This window comes from Netta rufina (genome assembly GCF_964035555.1).
Source record: "Netta rufina genome assembly, chromosome: 5".
In the NCBI taxonomy this organism is placed as follows: domain Eukaryota; kingdom Metazoa; phylum Chordata; class Aves; order Anseriformes; family Anatidae; genus Netta; species Netta rufina.
Genome location: NC_140128.1, coordinates 55,338,359 through 55,357,934, shown reverse-complemented (window position 1 = coordinate 55,357,934; position 19,576 = coordinate 55,338,359). Strand labels below are relative to the sequence as shown.

At 36.6% G+C, this 19,576-nt stretch overlaps 1 protein-coding gene across 1 annotated transcript in view; it reads right to left on the bottom strand.

The window, feature by feature from the left end:
* TDRD9 (tudor domain containing 9) overlaps nt 1–19,576 on the bottom strand; it is a gene marked incomplete at both ends in the record, with an annotated part of 64,031 nt that overhangs the window by 12,594 nt on the left and 31,861 nt on the right. The window contains 18 exons of the mRNA XM_084288003.1: nt 763–874; nt 2,174–2,347; nt 3,035–3,135; nt 4,939–5,046; nt 5,921–6,037; nt 7,115–7,168; nt 8,035–8,079; nt 9,907–9,970; nt 10,441–10,504; nt 10,588–10,750; nt 11,448–11,579; nt 12,046–12,143; nt 13,593–13,697; nt 14,329–14,386; nt 15,060–15,144; nt 15,277–15,331; nt 17,003–17,061; nt 18,587–18,690. Coding sequence (XP_084144129.1) covers nt 763–874; nt 2,174–2,347; nt 3,035–3,135; nt 4,939–5,046; nt 5,921–6,037; nt 7,115–7,168; nt 8,035–8,079; nt 9,907–9,970; nt 10,441–10,504; nt 10,588–10,750; nt 11,448–11,579; nt 12,046–12,143; nt 13,593–13,697; nt 14,329–14,386; nt 15,060–15,144; nt 15,277–15,331; nt 17,003–17,061; nt 18,587–18,690 — 1,698 coding nt within the window. The remainder of the gene's footprint in view (nt 1–762; nt 875–2,173; nt 2,348–3,034; nt 3,136–4,938; nt 5,047–5,920; nt 6,038–7,114; nt 7,169–8,034; nt 8,080–9,906; nt 9,971–10,440; nt 10,505–10,587; nt 10,751–11,447; nt 11,580–12,045; nt 12,144–13,592; nt 13,698–14,328; nt 14,387–15,059; nt 15,145–15,276; nt 15,332–17,002; nt 17,062–18,586; nt 18,691–19,576) is intronic.

Here is a 19,576-nt window from a genome sequence, read left to right as displayed (position 1 = left end):
CATCAGCAAATCAGCATCATTACTGTTATGATTAGCCATTCCTTCAGGAAACTGAAATGAACACCGTTATTTCAAATCAAATTGAATAAAGTAAGTCTTTTTTGGATTGCTTACTGATATCATCTACCATTTCTGATTTTACATCAAATGTGATTAAAAAAGAATGCTCACAGTGGAAATAAATACATAGGACCATTAGTTAAAACTAATTATAGTGAACAAAACTGTACAGCACAGATCGTTAACGGACTGGAATGCATCTGATCATCAAATCCAGTAACTTATTTGGACCAAGAGACTTAGCTGAATAAACTGAGGAAAAAATTCTTTTCTGCCACTGAAAAACATGTCACTTCTACCAAGAGTTGGTTTAATACTTCAGCCTGTAGTTTCCATTATCCTAATGGTTTGGATATATTTTATTTTTTACTTTTTGAATTTCAGCAGCATATATATTGCTTTATATTATTCTTTTTTTTTTTTTTTTTGAAAATACAATAGTGAACATGAGATTTAAAAATTTTCAGCTTCAGATTTCAGAAGTATTTGTACATACGCGTAATTTTCTCCTAACACAACTTTCTATGTATGCAGTGTTTTCTTGAAGTGGTCATGCAGTAACAACTCATGTCTCACACCTGCAGTTTCTGAATAAAACTTGCCAGATAACTGTAACCAGCTAGTTGGCCCAACCCATCTCTGCAAAGTTAGCTAGGTACTGATTACTAGATATGACTTACTTCAGGGTTATAGCATTCCTACCTCTGTTACACTGATGGACAGGAGACGACTTGGAATCATCTTTGACAGTTCTGTAGTACCAAATGAGATTTCCACAGGCTCTACTGTCTGTTTCTGATAGTCCACATTTACTCTAAAACATTTATGGAATAAAAATGTTAAATACTTCATAAGTTAAAATTCTGGGTTTTCTGCCTTCACTCCTACTTACATTGACTCACCACACAGGTATGCATCCACAGTGAAGGGAAAAAACTTAATTGACAGAAGTCATGACATTTTGCAAGGAAAAGATAAGTACCTAGGATGCATTTATGTACATAAGACCTTTATTTTAAAAATATATTAATTAGATTTTAACTTAAAATTAGTAGAGAGAAACAATGTACTATGGGAGAAACTAACATCTTTATGACCAAATACAGAAAGATACACACTAAGAAGAAACTGTGCAATCAGGTTACTAGAAATCCAAAGAACGAAGGTTAAATAAATAGTGAGTTTTCTTTGCTATGGCATGCCTTAGAAGGTTGTTTTTTTGCTTGTTTGTTTGCTTTTTAATAAATTGAGTATGTTACAGCACTAAGACACATTCAGCGTATCATTTTTTTTCCCCTGAAATATAGCTTTCCCTTTACATGACAGAAGTTAGCCTTCTGGCTTAAGAGACTTCCTTCTTGAATCCCTTAAAAATTAATTTTCATGAAGATCTTAAGTACAGTTTGGGGCACAGTGAAACTGCTGGAAGCGTTTTAATAATTAAGTACAATCAACTGGAAGTGAAGTACTCACTCACACTTGAGCCTTCACAGTTCATTCCTGCCTTCCTAGTTCATTCCTGCCTTCCTATTTTAGATTTTGGATTTTAAAATATTTAAATGACTACAGACCAATCAGGAGCTAGACAGATTGATTTGGCTAGGACATATGGCCAACTTGCCAGATTGGTAATGCTAAGATTCACAGACTGAATGTAACAATGAAACCCCTGTGCCAGATTTGTCTAGAACAAGCAGACATGGACAAAGATGACTTACTATATCTCATCCCTCAGTGTTTTCTGTTATTTTCCTCCTCCCCCACTTCTGTTGTTACATTACCTCCCTGCCCCTTCTGTTATTTCCCCAAATGTCATTCCTTTATTTATCCTAGAAATCCCTACTTTGTCATGAACCAAAAATACTGTATAAAGCCCTGTTTCCATATGGCTAAAGCAAAGGGACTACAACCTTAAAGAAAGACAAAGTACGCTCAGATTTCTCTTACTTCTATCTCTGTAAAAGATTCTGTTTATACAAAGTTTATGTCTCTGTTTTTTGAGCTTAACACCTCTCCCTTGCTGACACTTCCAAGGAAAATCCCACTGAATCCTATATACCTCATTTCAACTTTCACTGCACAGAAATCCATTTCCCCTATGGAATATGATTACCTTACAGACTCCATGCTTGTAGCTGCCACATGTTGCAACTGCCTTTGGATATCATCTGGATAATGAACTTCCAGTTCAAGAGGAATTTTCAGCTGTAACATTTTGATTGACATGTATACTGCAGGAAGAATCTTAAAGCCCTCCATTGGGTTATGGGAGAATTCCACGAAAGCCCTGTTCCAAAAATTCCACCAAATAAAAACAAATACTTGAAGAATCAAAAACAAAACAAGAAAACCAGAGAATTCATTATTTCTTTTCCCTGTCCTTATCATAGTAGGACAGAAAACTGGAAGAAGTATTCTCCTCACATACTTTACCTAACAATCTTATAGGACTTAAAATTTTACTTGTGTTTGTGGTTGCTGAGCATATTTAATACAAGTTTAAAAAGCGTTAAAATATATGTAAATAAAAAAGAATTAGAGATTGGAAAATGTACATGAATTATCTTTGAGCAGTTGTGGCCCACAGACAGCATGCAGACCAGCTAAACCAGCCAGATACACATTTTGTGCAAACCAATCTCATGGTACCAATGAACTGAATTCACTAAATAAATTGGAAACAAATACAGACAGATCAGCTGCAGTTAAGATCCCCTGTTACACAACAGAAGAAACAACAGAAGGTGGTCTCTGAGGAGATAGTTTACCAAATATTATTCTCATCAACACATACTGAAGTTCAAAGCTATCTTTCTTATTCCAGCCAATGCATTAAAAACAATTTACTGATTCCAAACAGATTAAATAATAAACTTATTTTATCAGTATACCATTGACAAAGAAAAAAGTCGATTACTAGCCTCAGAACTGAGAGCAAGAGAAAAGCATGATACTTAAAATATTTTGTACTTACCTTGATCCATCATATAGAACCGATTTTACCTGCCCACACTGTCTGAACAGCGACTGCAACTGTTTATGGTATAGATATCCATAGGGCGGAATATTCTTTACCTGTTAAGAAAAACAAAATAAACTTGAATACATTTAACTATTTTAATGTATTATTAACTTCACCTAAATGGTCATCTGTTAGTTTTCTCCTTCATTGAGCTGCAATAGCAATACTCAAACTAAAACCCAAATTTAAAAATTGCTACACACTAAATTCTTGAATCTGAAAAGATATTAAAATCCAAGTTTGGCTGCTAATCACAGAATGGCTTGGGTTGGAAGGGACCTTAAAGTCCACCCAGTTCCACCCCATTGCCATGCGCAAGGATGCCACCCACCAGACCAGGCTGCCCAAGGCCCCATCCAGCCTGGCCTTGAACACCTCCAGGGATGGGGCATCCACAGCTTCTCTGGGGAAATGCTGCCCTACCCTCCTCAAACCAGCAGGTAACTAGTTTCTTTGTCTAGCTACAAAGCAAAAATGCTTCTTTGGTAGTTACATTTCTTTGATAATTTCTCCTAGAAGCAGCATAATATCCCTTTCTGCTCTTAACAGGAGAGCTTCCTTGCCTAGGATGTAGTTCTCAATGATGGACAATGTGCACTATCTGGGAAACTGGAGAAACTACAGCCCTGAACACTCTGGCTGAACTACCACATATCAGAGTTGTTTTTAAAATGGCAAAAATGAGCTAGGGAACATCAAGCCGGTCAGCTTCACTCCAGTTACCAAGATAATCATGGAGCAAGTCTTCTCGGAAACCATTTCCAATCATACGATTGAGAAGGTGAATGGAAACAGACATCAATTTATCAAGAACAAGTCATGCCTGATCAACTTGATTACCTACTATCACAAACTGGCCAGATCTGCGTAACAGAGAAGAGTGGCAGACTATCTGCCTTCAGGTACGTTAATATTTTTACATGGTCTTCTTTCACAGCACCCTTGTATCCAAGCTGGGTTATCAAAGTCTCAGTATGCGGCCTACAACATGATCAAAACCTGACTGAGCCACTGGGCTCAGCACATAGCAGCTACTTCTTCATGATCTAAGCCTGGCGTAATCTGTAAACTTATTTGTGTTCAATAAATGCCATGCCAGAAACTCCTTTTGTGCAGAACTGCAATCTTTTCTTGGATATGTAGTTAATCATGACAAAATTCCTCATCAATATGCTTTTTCTCCTTCCTTTTCACTTATTTTCTCTTGTGCAAATATAAGTCTATTCAATGAGGCTCACTGACTTGTAGAGTTATTTTCTTTAAGCATAAAGCATAGTTATTTTACAGTGTTATACCTACTTCGGACACACTGAATATTTTCTAGTTTAAACTGCAAGCCATTCAGCAAAATCAAGTCAACCATTTAAAACTTACACTTATTCAGTTAGCTAAAAATATGTCTACAGAGGAAAAAAAAGGAAGGGTGCAACACCTGAGTAACCTCACAATAACAACGTGTCATATAGTACCAAGAAGGATATTACAAACAAGTAACACTGAAGTTACAACAGCTCATTTTACAAACAGCCTAATGTTGTACTCTTAAAAAAAAGTACTCATAAAAAGTACATTTTAAAATATTTGTAGTGTTTTGGAATTGGCTGCCTGTGTGACAGTACCAGTCTAATGCATAGACACAGTTCTCAGTAAGAATCCTTTTTAAATTTCCCACCCACACAATGTTTATTACATTAAATGAAAGGGAGATGGGAGAGAAGACAGCAAGTGCAGATCATGGTAGATAATTATCTCTGTCCAGGCCCAGGACAAAAAAAAATAAAATGAAAAATACTACCCTAACACTACATATTCTTATTACTTGATGCTTGATTAAGACATTCACTATCTTAACATACCAACACAGTGGTTTTCGGATCTTTGCCAGCAAGGTCTCTTATTGCCACTTCTTCATTACATTTTTGATAAGTGAAGTAGTTTGGATAGAAAGCACCAGCCATTACAACCTGAAATCATGAAAACATTTTGCAAGTTACAGCTCATTATATTCAGCTCCTCAAAAAGAGATATAGTTGCAGTATAAAGAGATACTGGCAGATTTTCATATGTTTGTCTGTCTCTTACCAATAATTACGGCAGTTTCAAAGTAAAGCTTAACTCATGCAAATCCTATCCCTTAAAAACATACTTCCATGAGAAGACTTCAACTTCTGGAACAATAATTTAGTATTTCTGCAAGCAGACTTAGTCTATGAAAATTATAATGGTTAACCCTCATTTCAATTTTTAATAAACTCACATAAAAATACTGTTATGACAGCTGTTCACTTTTCACATTACATCATACCATATTTAATGATTTAGGTCTGGAAAGTTCACTGCTAACACAGTTAAAGCGATTGCCACTGGCATGATAAATATATGATAAATAGATCCATGAAAAAAAAAAAAAAACACCTACTAATCAGTCCAAATAGGAAAAGAAATGTCATTAAAAATCCACAAGTTACAGTAGCTGAAAGGAATCTAATTTTTCTCCCCAGTAACTAACCAAGCCAGTGACAGTCCAAACTGAGCACTCAAAACAAGCGAAAAGGTTGTATTCATAAATGTTAGCTCCCCTCCTTCCAACTCAAACCATCCATCTTCAGAGTATTTTTATGATTTTAACAAAGATTAACCTAGATAAAACTTTAATTTGTCTCGGTATCACCTTGCTTTATTTTGATGAGCTGTCAGAATTGGAAGAGGTAACCAAAGGACTAGCACTCATGGTAAATTTTGAAACACTGAATATAACACTAATTTGTCAGTACTGCTATGTAAACATCCAGTTGTAACCTTTGTAAATAATGCCCCAAAGAGTCATTACAGCATTACCTGCAAAATGAAGCGTTGCTTACATAGATATTCCTCATCCACAGCAGATGGCTGAGTATTAATAAACATGTTAAGTTCTCCGACTCGTGTTTTCAAGAGGTTAAATAACTCTGCCACCTGAAATTCCAACTCTAAGTTATAAATTACAGTTAAGAACTGTCCACAAATGAAAACTAAAGCTTAGTACAAGTCTAAGCAAGTGTGCAAACCCCCTTACTTTTTATGTGACAATAGTACGTGTTTCACCTAATATACTGCTTCGCATCTCTACTCTAGGTTTTAGAACAACTTGCAGTACTAGATTTTACTCTTGCCTCAAGGCCTCAAGTTCAGGCTTTATTCTTGCCTCTTGCAGGCCTCAAGTTCTTAAGTGACACCAAACAAAGTCCCTGACAGTATTCCAAGTTCAGTTTGGATGGGGGTTTAGTCAACACAACCTAGTGAAATGTCCCTGCCCATGGCAGGGTATTTGGACAGGATTATCTTTAAAGGTCCATGCCAATCCAAACCATTCTATAGTTCTAAGATTTATGTTGAATGGTTAGAATCATGGAATATCCTGAGTTTGAAGGAATATGCAAGGATCATTGAGTCCAACTCCTGGGTCCCCAGAGGGCCACCCAAAAATCAGACCCTGTGTCTGAGAGTAGCGTCCAAATGCTCCTTGAACTCCAGCAGCTCAGCACTGTGACCCCTGCCCTGGGCAGCCTGTCCCAGTGCCCAACCACCCTCTGGGTGCAGAACCTGTCCCTAACCCCCAGCCTGACCCTCCCCTGTCCCAGCTCCATGCCGTTCCCTCGGGTCCTGTCGCTGTCCCCAGAGAGCAGAGCTCAGCGCCTGCCCCTCCGCTCCCCTCGTGAGGGAGCTGCAGGCCGCCATGAGGCCTCCCCTCAGCCTGCCCTGCTCGGGGCTGAACAACCAAGGGGCCTCAGCTGCTCCTCGTGCATCCTCCCCTCCAGACCCTTCACCACCTCTGTAGGCCTCCTCTGGGCACTAATGGTTAATTATTTAATGTCACTTTAAACATCTGTTGTTTCTCTGAAAGTTGAGAGATAATACTAAGTGTTCAGTTTAAAGAAAACATATACCTAGATGCATACATAATATTGTCTAAGTAGGCCTATTCAGGGTATTAACATCTGTAGAAATTAAGAAAAATTTACATAAGAATAAGAATGATCTGTTTTAGCTTACCTCTCTAACTTTCTTGATATGAATAAAATTTGATCGACCCCACTCAAGCTCATCCTGGAAAAGAAAGCAAAAAAAACGCATACGCAAAAATTGCTAGAATCATGTTTCCTATACTACTAGTAAGTTCTCCCTCATATTCTTCCATGTAGATACAAATAGTAATTACATAAAATGACAGAAGAATTTGATCTTACTTCAGAGCATTCTTTGCATCCAATCAAGTACTTGGCATAAGAACTACAGATTTGACTAAAGCTCTACTTCGGTTACCACCAGTGCAGCTGCAGGACATTGAGATTTTTCATATAAACCATAAACTCCTCTGTGCTGCTATGACAGAATCTGCTTTAATAGCATGACAACAGACAAACAGAACATCAGGATGAAGAACTTCAGACATTGGTTGTAACTCAGTGCATGTTATGCACTAGTGTTCATAAAATTTTTATGGCCTGAAAGAAGTGGAGAAGTCAAAGAAGTTTTATCTTACATACAGAAAAAATACCAGAGGCAGTTATTGTGTGCGTATTACTGACTTCTGAAACTGTATGGCTAATTTTTGAGACTGATGTACAGAAGATCTTCCACTTTCCCTTGCCTCTGACCCCCCTTGACACCTATGATTATAAAAATGTCTTTCAACTACAGCTCAATTTCTCTTTTCTGCTTGGATTTCAAACCTTCTGGCCATTGATCCGTCTATGAAAGCAACAACATAATGGGTTATCTAAAAGTAAGTGGCACTGGCGTCACAAACTGGCTCGCTGTGATCCCTCGAAACCCGTGCTTTTATTTACTTATGAAAAACTGTAACCATGAAAAAGAAAGACTGTCAGCCCAAAGTGCTTACACTAAGAACACCAAATATGCCAATGCTAAAGTGACCAACCTTGAATGGAAAAGAAGAAAGTTTAACTAACCTTAGGATGTCTTAACTCTCCTCTTTGTCTGCAGATCTGCCATGCCTAAGAAAGAAGTGGCTTAGTATTCAGGTAGAGAGTGTTGTTAATAATTATTTCCCAAAAAAAAATAAATAAATCACAGAACATTGAAATCCATGATTTTTTTCCCCACATTACTACAATTACTGAGGATACTTTGGATGCACTAATTTAAAAACCAGAGATGCCCTTGGGCTAATAGATACTACAAATGTTAAAGAGCATAAAGAAATCTGAATCACTGAGTAATTTCTGAGAGATTTCTTCAACTGTTCCAAAGTCCCACACAGCAGGGCCAACTTAGATCATATTTCCGAGGTTCTTATCAAATCAAGTTCTGAATAACTCCAAGAATGGAGATGCCCTAACCTCTGTGGACAACTTACTTTACTGTTTGAATACATCTTACAGTCAATTTCCACCCCTCCACACTGTAGCACCTCAACAGAACCTCTCACTGCAGTTTGTGTCCACAGCCTCTTGTCCCATGGCTGTAGGCCTCCAAAAATGTTTGGCTCCCTCCCTCTACTCTACCTTCCGCTGGTAGGTAGATGAAGTTACCAACTAAGATCACCCTTTAAGCACCCTCTTCTTCGGACTGAACACACACACCTTCCAGCCTTCCCATAATGTGTCCCAGCACCCTAGTCATCTCAGGGCATTCTGCTACACTAATGGTATCTCAGTGTCTTTTGTACTGCAGAATTCATAAGTTGACACTGTACTAAAAAGTGATCCAGGAACGTAAGTTTAGTAACATAGCTTTACTTTTAATATTCAGTTGGGTATTAGGCAATATTTGCTAGGACAATCAGACAGATCAGGTTGCCCATACACTTTGAACAGTCCCTCCTCTGAGGTTCCAAACTCTCAGCTAGATAAAACCCTGAATAACCTTAACTGATCTCACCACTGAACCTGCTTTGAGCATGAGATCAGACTACAGACCTCCTGAGTTCCTTTTCAACCTCAGTTTCAGGATTTTAGTCTTAACATGGTTCTTGCTTGGTTGGTTCCTAGGCAGGTAAGAAAAACCTTAAGAGCACTCTTGCTCTGATTTTGTTGAAGGTTTGCAAGAACTCTGGGTTTTCTTTTGCTCGTCTTCAAGCACACCCAGTGATGTGGCTGCAAAATGTAGCTCTAAGAAAGCATTACTGAAGGTTTGAAAAGTGTGGCTGGGTCATAGAAGTGTTACATGCAAGAATTGCAAACGTTATGTGATTCAAGTGATTGATGTTTTTAACTTTATTTTGCTTACTGATTAACTACCATTTGCTCTGCTGGAAGTGACAAGACGTCAATTTAATAGTATGTGGAATTATACAGATACACCTTTTTGGTTGGAAATAATCTGCCTCCCCATGTAAAAAAGATCTCAGGGGGTCAAGAGAACCTAACTGTTTCATGTCTTGCTTAAAATTTGCTTCTACTTCTAACAAGCAGGAGACTGAAATAATGGTGTGCTCCTACCCTTTCTCTCCTCTTCACACCGTTTTCCAGCTGCTTAGTAGAACAAATACCTCAAAAGCCATAGGAGATTGTGAAAAGCAGGAAATATACCCAGAAACTGAGCGATGCAATTTGTTTTACCCCATTTCTTGCTGCCTGCCTTTGGTACAAAGTTGTGCTGCTCCTTCACAGCAGTAAAATTTGACTTACAATTGATACTAATACTAGTAGTGTTATATGGTGCAAGATAGCTATTTAGTAATCTGAATAATTTGAAGGTTAGGTACAAAGTGAAGTTTTTAAGAACTTCAAAGCAAAAACACTCCACCAATCATAAAGGCGAAGCTGCTCACCTTCCAATGAAACCCGATAAAGTGAGATCACAGAGGAAATAAGATTTACCTTAAATGCATTCACAATTGCAATACAGTCACTCTTACTGTTGCCAGAAAAAAACAGTTTGCTCCTAGCAACAAAAACAAAAAAGAATTATCTATCATACTCTTATTGCAATGTCGAATTTTTTATACAGCTACACTATTAGCATCTTCCAGTACTTTAATAAACAAGGTCAATACATTTTTTATTGTTATTTTTTTCTTATTCACATTTCCTTGCTAATAAGCTGTGCGGGCAGAATAACAAGGATTTTATTTTTGGTATTTATTTTTAATAAACACTGCCACATGTCCACATCAGGAAGACAAAGCAGAAGAAGGTCTTCCACACAGAATTGGTTAATTCTGTGATACCAGTTGGTTCATGTAGCAATATTTCAATACCTCAGCTGCTCTGGAAAAAGCATCTCTTTTCTGTCGAAGTACCAAAAAGTGCAGTTAAACTCACGACACTAAAAATGACATTTTGTGGTCAGCTTCGCCCTCTGCTCCCAAGGGTAACCAGGAAGACATAAACCATCAAGGATTATTGTAATACCTGTATCCATCGATGTACTGTTTGAAAGGCACTGCAAAAATGTTCCGCAAAGAGAGTGCTGCAGCTACAACAAAAACAAATCAAAATGAAAACCTGGAAGTTATTTGTTTTTATAGGAAGTTGTTCACATGTTCTTCTTTCTGTTACCTATAATAAGGCATTCTTCTAAACACCCAAAGATATGTCCAAGGACTATCAACTTCCCAAGATGCAGATCCACTGGCAAATGTAGCAATACTCTTCCCAAGTAAGTCAGCTCACCATCATGTGGATTTTCTTCTGCTTGCACAGAAGTTGTAAGTGCTCCCAGCTAGAGAAATTAAAATTATTTGTAAAGGTTAATCAAGTAAATTTAAGGCTGGTTGTTTTTTGTTCTGCTTTCTTACAAACCAATCTCAAAGCAACATCAATTAGAGCCTTACCTAATTAAGTTGGCATCCTTAGATCAATTTGAAAAATCTAGTATTTCACAACTTTTGCTACGCATCCAGTATATACACAAACTACTGTATACAACCATCACTTCTTATGCACTTTGGAAATGAATTAACTTTAATGCAATTGCCATTCTTCTCCATACCGAATTTATAACCAAAAAGCACAAATCACCAATTTCTCAAAGCAGGTGGGAAAGGGGGATGTTCAAACTGATTGCTATATATCACAAGGTCTAAGAGTGATTTTGCTACTGATTAATAAACAATTTCACCTATGGAGCTCAAGTTCTGTAACTTTTTTGCTGTTCTTTCTCATCGCAAATGTTAGTTCACAAACAGTATAATGTCTCCAAGATTCTGCTTTTAATCCTCAATTATAATCCTCTATAAATGAAGCAACTGCAGAAATTATGCCAGAGAGGATGGTAACCAAGTAGCAGCCAAACATGACAAAACATTCTCTAGACACAGTTATTAAGTTCCAATTAAGGTTACTACTGCCTTTTAAATAACAAAGAATATGGTAAGTTTTGATTACCTTGACTTTAACAGTATTAAAAGAATGCCTACCTCTTTCAGATGAAGGACGGTACGTTCAATGTCGCTGAAGTTGGGTGGAGAAAGAGCTGTTGCCAACAAGGCTTTTGGTTCCCCCATATCAAGCCTTTTTATTTTTAACACCGTAGCTCCCAATGGAGAACACTGAAGGGAAGATGATGCTATTGTTACTTTTTACCAAGGTGCATAGTTTATAAGTTAATTTATAATATAATTACTTTTTATATAAAAAGTATAAATAATTTATATATAGTAGATATATATATGTATATACATCTATATACAAAAGTATATATAATTACTTTTTATATCAAAGTAATTTATCATAAAATACATGTAAGTGTGTAATTCAGTAAAACCTGAAATTAATTGTGCTTAACTAAGGATATTTTTATTTTGAATAGCATGTTAATTTCTGGAGTCACATCAACTTTACTGTTATAATGCATCCACCATGAACAAAACAACATATGGTCTTTATCAACTGTTTGTCAAATTCAATTCTATTTAGTGGTACAACTACTAGCCACTACACTCTCTTCAGGCAAAGTCTCTGCTACATCCAAACACCTAAGAAAAATAAGTCCTTTCCATCTCCCCAAATTCTTACCAGTATCTCAGGTATTGACTTCTCTGGAATACAGTCTCTCCAGAAGTTCTTGTATACAAGCCTGTAACAATACCCATTGGAAACACGTCCAGCACGACCTTCACAAAAGAGCAAAACAATAATTTGAAAACTGCCTAAGTCTGATTGTCCAAAACACGTCTACAAGATTTCTGGACAGCTGAACAGTATGCAACAGCTGATGCTGCAGGCAGACCAGTGTTTTGCTCTCTTGCAACAGCTGAGCCCAGTAAAGACTCTCTCTCCTTCCCTACATATGCATCATATAGAGTAATTTTGCTTTCACAGCAGCTCTAACAGAAGTTACTTATTGTACATTTCACCCAAATACCTCTTCCACACAGATGCTGATTTGGAGTAGTTATTTTTCTTTCATCCATTTATCTCAGTTGAACAGATGAGACATCCTGCTTTAAAAGACACTTCCTCAAAACCAAGAAAAGGCAAGTCCTACCAAGTCTAATACAGATAAATATGTCAGCACAAGTTTTGGCATACCCTCAAACTGAAGATCCTACATGCAGAGTCAAGAGGCTTTGAGTTTATAGAAATGCACAGTGAACATAGTTGGATTTCCTACTTCACTCTATAGCTATCAAAAACCTTCTATAGAACAACAATTACATATTATGACAAACAGCAAAATATTTTTATGATCCACTACGTATAGACAACACATTGATTTGAAGGTCTGTCTTCACAATTCCATACAGCATTCACTTCAACAAACTAAAGGGTACTCTACTCAGTGGGATATGCCACCAGAGTGTAAGGCCACGTTTTTAAGTCATGTGCATAAAAAAAAAAATCTAAGTCTCCTGCTATGCAAAATGCTGCTGCTGCTACTAGTTGGCTGTCATATTGTATTGGTCACGTATTGGTCAGCTGTCATAACCAACACTGACCCAGAACCAAAAAGCAATAATGATATGACTGTGAAGTCCTCAGATTTAAAAAAAAATAGATACTTTTATATCTAAAGATGTCACATTTATTTATTACTCCTTACCACTGAAACTAAAGACTTGGATATCAACAAGTACTAATTAGAATAGGCAATACCAGTTCTCATTTAACCTTGGGCTACAAACACTGGTATACACTGAAGACACTGCTGTAGATCTTTCCCTAACTTGAGCAACAAATAGACATGAAAGAATTTTTTCCTGCAGAAAATCATGAGTAGTCAATATCTAGCAGTAGCTTTCTCCCTTTAAAGAAAAAAAGGCACATGATTAAAAAAGTAACTTAAATAACAAATCCTCGTAAGTTTTATGGCTCATTAATTTTAGATTTTTACAATAATACACAAAATTTACCTCTGTAAAAAACAGTTGAACAAAATATAGCACTCAGGCATAGTTCTAAAACCAATTTTAATACCCTGACATGGTAAGGAATAAAATTTTTGTATAAACAGCCCACGACAAAGATCATTAATGCTTTACACTAAATAATAAAAAAAATAACAGAATTCTTCATCAAGGTTAACTTCTAAAATTCCTTTCCATTCCTTCCTGCCATCTTACCTTTTCTTTGATAACAGTTGGTTTTAGATGCCCAGCAAAGTCGCAAACTTTGATAATTAGTTTCCTCATCACAAACCAAAGTTCTAATTAAGCAGAAATCTATCACTGCAATTAAGAAAATAAAATCTTAAGAAATAATTCATCCTCACAGCAGTGTAACGAATACTGTTGATTTTGTGTTATCAGAGAAGGAACGTTTCAATCATTGACATATCCATTATTTTGTTAGTTTTCTAACAACTAGAACCAGGCTACTGAGAGCACTAACAAATAAATTTAGAGAGCACTACAAATAAATTTAAACTTAAATATAATAAATGTCAAAAATAGTGATCTTCAAAAGGCAATCATTCTGCATTTAGATATTCTACATTTGAGTTTGCCTAAACAGACACAAATATTTTAAAATGAAAATATATTCAGAATGTGAATAAAAAGCTTCAGGTACTTGTGGTGTCATAAGGTATGAATCTGCTTGTTACTGTATCTAAAATAAGGGGTCTCTTTTCCTCCAGCAAAAGATGAAAATTTGCACCCTGCTCAACAGCTCTACTATTTGTCCATATATCCAAGGTTTAAAACTGTTTCCTCTTGTAAAAGAAAGAGCTCAATAGCTGTCAAAATTGAACTCCAACTTAAAGGCTTAGTGAAACGGTGACGTGTTGAAAGAGTTAGGCAAGCACAAGTAAGGCAAACATTACAATGCACACGCAGTTTCAGAATTTAGAAGACTTACCATACTTAACATCAGGAACTGTTACAGAGCTCTCAGCTATGTTTGTAGATAGAATAATCTGGGTTTTGAAGCAAGAAAGGAACAAGGAATGAATAAAGAAAAACCTAGTTAACATGTCTACATGAAAAAAATCCAACCCAGTATGAAATATAATTGTGGTGTAAACATAATAATTCTGCTCTGCATGTGAAAGAACAAGCAATACAAGAAAGCCTTCATTTTATTTTCCTCATAGCAAAAAAGTATATTGAAGTAATACAGTATATGACAAACATGAAGAACGCAAGTATTTCCTCATGCCTCCATCATAACAAAGTAACTCAGTATTAGCAACAATAAAGAAACCAAGTGAATAAGCAAAACGGGGGGGCACAAAGCAGGAGACCCCCCCCCCCATACAGAAGGAGTATTCTGCTCTGCAGTGCCTCTGTCACGCAGGCAGAAGAATCGACATGCACAAACTATCCTTCAGGATAAAAGCAGTGTCACACAGTAATTTAAGGGTAACTTCCTGTTATTTCTACATCTCTTGAGGTCTAAATACTAGTTAAAGCAGTATTTTTATTTTTACTAGTTAAAACTTGGTAAGAGCAGCAGCTTACATCTTGAGTATAAAAAAAAAAAAAAACCTGCTTCGCCCTCATGCAGTTAAATTTAATTGGCACAGTTAATATTCTTCATAGCAAAAGCCTTTGCACACTTAATAGAAGTAATGATTTAACAATATTTACTTTTCTGTAGCCAGGAACTGGAGTCAAAAATACGTTGCTTTGTTCCTCTAATGTTACACGTGAGTGGAGTGGGTACACCTGCCACCTAAAGAAAACGTATTAAATATTTAGTGATGCAAGAACATAAAAATTAATTACACCTCTATGCTAAGTCATAGATGAGGGATTCATGTTCAAGTATAATCAATCTGAAATAAATAAATGTGGTTTAACTTACCTTTTGTTAAATATATTTGTGAGACATGAATGCATGCAGCTTATTTCATTCAAACCTAGGGGAAAAAGTAACCAAGATTTTTCTTTTTAGTGATCATTAATAACTCTAAAACCATTTCTCACTTCCACTTTAATTCTCAACTCCCATCTGTTCTTTGGGAGTTCCACTGCCCGTTCTTTGACTAGCACAATAATCAATCTGTAGTCCAAGCAACTAATTAACAAAGCTCTAAGCCTTTAGCATCGTAGACAAAAACATACAGAAGATATGTTTTTCTGTATAATAATAAACTGTAAATAATGCTATCTGATCATGAATGAACCAGAGCCATGTAATTAAAGATATAAAAAAAAAAGACAACGCCATGATGTGGAGCTGTTTGGACTCAGCCTGCCAGATCTACTCAATCCCACTAAGTAGTGCTCGACTATCTTGCTGTTTAATGCTTCCTACTTGACATTCTGCCTGATTACATATTTGAGTAAGACACCAAAGCTTGAATCCAATTTGTTTAAAGATAATTAAAAGAGACTTCATCCATGATTGGCAGAATTAGACTGATTACTAGGCTATAAACAATATTAACATTAGCTATTAATTGCCTTCTAGACACAGTAGGTATTATCTGCTGACCACTTCTGGAAGCAATGAGAGCTCAACGGGACTCCATCAAAAAAAAAAAAAGAAAAAAAAAAGCAATGCCAACAGGAAAAGCAGATCTTGGAATGAAAAAGTGATTAGTAACAAAATCTGGCAAACACACTAATGCAGTATGGAGAGCTGTACATTGAGAATTGAAAAAGAAAATACAAACCAGACAAAGAGGTTGACATGAGCAGAACAGATTAAACTTAGGACAGTAGCAGCACAATCCTTTAAAAGAAAGCTAAAGCTTTAAGCCATGAAATTCCTGCCATCAGCAGGTGTGTGTGAAGAACAGAGAAATCAGGCCATCCCCATCCTGTTCAAGCTCCTGAAGAGGATGACAAACGGTTATTGCTTTTATTTAGCCTACCAGCTAGTCTTGCAGAAGCATATTATATTACTTGAAAGTCTAGCTCAGTGATCAGTCAGCGCAACCTAAGCTCTTTTTCCATTTTTTTTTTTCCCTGTAACAAGCCTGAAGAGCCATACACCAAAGGATATGCTCAAGAAACAATTAAAAAGTCACTACGTCAAGTGTTCCAATGAAAATGCCAGAATTAAAGACTGGTTGTGCAAACTTAACGCAGCCCACTGGGAATACGTGTGTGTGTGTATACACATATATATAAATACACAAATACATATATATAATATCTGTTAAAAATACAATTTTACAGTTAACATAGCTCTTTGTATCTTTGTATTACCTGTATTACCAGGTAAGATAGGAAGTGGAAGTGCTGTCTTTCTAGCACTACTGCTAGCATGCCTACTCCTAAGCTTGGCACAGCATGGAGATTCAGAAAGATTTATGGAGTTAGAAAGTCCTGGTAAGGCCAGACATCACCGTGCCCAAGGAAAGAGCTGCGCCTCCCAGCTCCAAGGTGCTTCTCCCCTTGAATGTGCCCAAGGGTCTTCAAAGTGTTCGTGGATGTGCAAGCTTGCTAGTTGAGGGAAAACAATACTTGAAATCAACTAGCCGTAGTTAAATGTATTTAACACAACTGGAAGAAATGCCAGGAGAAAGCATGTTAAATGACAAGAAAGGAATAAGGAAGTTAAGATCTACATGTATACTCACCTGGTAAAAACACTAGCACACTTCCACGCTCTGATGGAAGACTCGAGGTTTTGTTCTCCCTAAATGAACATCATTTCATCAGTTTTTACAACCTCAAGCTACTTTATTACCACCAATATATTTTATCTTGAAAGAACAAGAACAACTATCTTCTGTAATATATATCATTCAAACTTCCTCATGAATGGAATTTAAAACATTTAAAATTATGTTTTCTGATAAAACATATAAAAATTGGAACTAGATCATTAGGTTTAGTTTTGTCTTCAAACCAGAAGCATTCTTATTTACCAATTAAATTAATCAAATAGCTTACTCAAGATTTTAAAATGAAAAGGCAGTACAGTACTAGCTTATATTCCATACAAACTGATTCAGTAATTTCTCAAGTATACGTTAATGGTCTTGCATTTTAAAATAATCACTAGATTCCTTTAACTAAGGTCTACCGTGCAAGAAAACTAACCATTATCAAAAACTATCAAGATCACAACATTAATCAAAAATATCATCCTCTACACTTATCGGTTATGAGCCAAGAGGCTGAAATCACCTTAACATAATTCAGAGTTTTTATTTTTTAGTAGTAATCATTCCCGCTGAAATGCTGATGTCTTCGTGCTTGCTTGTAAAAGGTAGCTTATTAGTAAACTGTAGTTCATATTTGGCTATTCTGAACTACAGTAAAACAGCTTGATTGAAAAGATAAAAAGGAACTGTCAAAAAAAAGCTTAGAAGACATTTATAAATATATTGTAAATAGTATTTCATTCTAGCTATATAAGCTATATTAACATATATATATTTACACTGAAGTTACTGTGTGTGCACACGTGCGTAAGTTGCTGCCAAATTTATCCCATTTATATAACTCCAGCAACACTTGTACTTTGGTAACTGCTTCGGTCACCTTATGCAAGGATTTCTTAAAATTTCCAAAACTTAAGTAAGATTTGAAAAAATTAAGCTTCCAAAACAAAATCATTTCTTCAGCATACATTTACCAACAGGTAAAATACTTGGGACCAAACCCTACCCCAACAAACATCCACCCTGCATTAGGCTGAAGTTGCAGAAGCTACTTTAATGTATTTTGTAGAAACCAAACATCAATTTACAAGACGTAGAGCAACACATACAAAAAATACTTATTTCAAAAGACAATAAAAGAAAGCACTACATAAACAGTGAAAATTAATGTCTTGTTTATATTCTTCTTTCATGGCTTAATGTATGTATTATTTCACAATACAAAATATTTATATGAAGAATAAAACCACAACTACTGTAAGATTAAGCTCTGATCAACAGCAAAAAATGCAGTTTCTGCATGAAATGGCTGGCTTGAATAGCCAGTAGCCAAAAGTGTATTTCAAGAACACAGGACATTCAATAAGACATGGAGTCTTAATATAACCAGCCAGAGCAGAAATCACACCAATACATAAAATAAAAGCAGGGATGCATAGGAAAGTGAGGAACTACTAAGAACAATACTACACAGGCTGCTTTAAGTCCTGTTCCCTAATTCGTGTCTCATGTCCCCTAAGGACTGCCGGTAACAGATCTTGAACAGTATCTTACCCATTGCACTTCATCTCCAACTCATCAAATGACTGAATCAAAGACACCGCTACCTCATACATTTCCTTTACTATCACTGGCTTCTCAGCTCGTTGAAGAGGAAGCTGTGTGGAGAAGGAAGCATAAGGTTAACACATCAAAACAGCCTGAAAGAGTCTGACTTACATCTGAAGTGATTTATCAGGTGCTTTTCAATTAAAACTGATGCTGCACAGAAAATGTACAAAGCAATAACTTAATCTCGAGCATTCATTGCTTTCTAAATACGTATTTTCCTTCCAGTGTCCTACCATTCTAATGCTAAAATAATGCTAGAAAATTTACTTCGGATATTTACTTGCTTATGATGAGCACTAGCCCACACTTCATCTCCTAACTTTTGCAGTACCTGCTTCCTATCCAGACATAGCAAGCATGCGTGACTAGTCCCAGTGCACAGGAACGAGATGACAAGAAGAGGAATTTGTATAAGGAAGGATAAGTCCTTCTCACAGGTTTCTACTTGACTGCAAGTATATCACAGACCTCCACAGACCTGTGGTGATCCAACAGAAGGAAGGGATGACATCCAAAGGGACCTGGACAAGCTAGATATGCAGGCCCATGTGAACCTATCCCTTCTTGAAGTGGCTCACAATAGAATCACAAAAGGATCAGCTTTTGCTTCTGCAACTTCAGTCTTCACCTTTCCTAGTAGAACAGCCTGCTTGTAACACTACATCACATTGACCCTAGGTCACCTTGATACTTGGAGAAAAACTGCTTTTCTAAAAACCTTGAGAAAGTTATCTTTGTTGTTGTACAAGATGGACTGGAGGATGAAAAAAGCAGTCTACGAGTTTCTCCACTTCTCCAACTCCTCCCTGAAATGACCCATCCAGGCAGACTTACCAGGTGTACCACTGTCAAACCCAGAGCTTCTTCACTGCATTTTACACTCTCTATAGTAATGTTTTTCCCCTGAAGCTTGATTAGTCCATGGGAAAATAC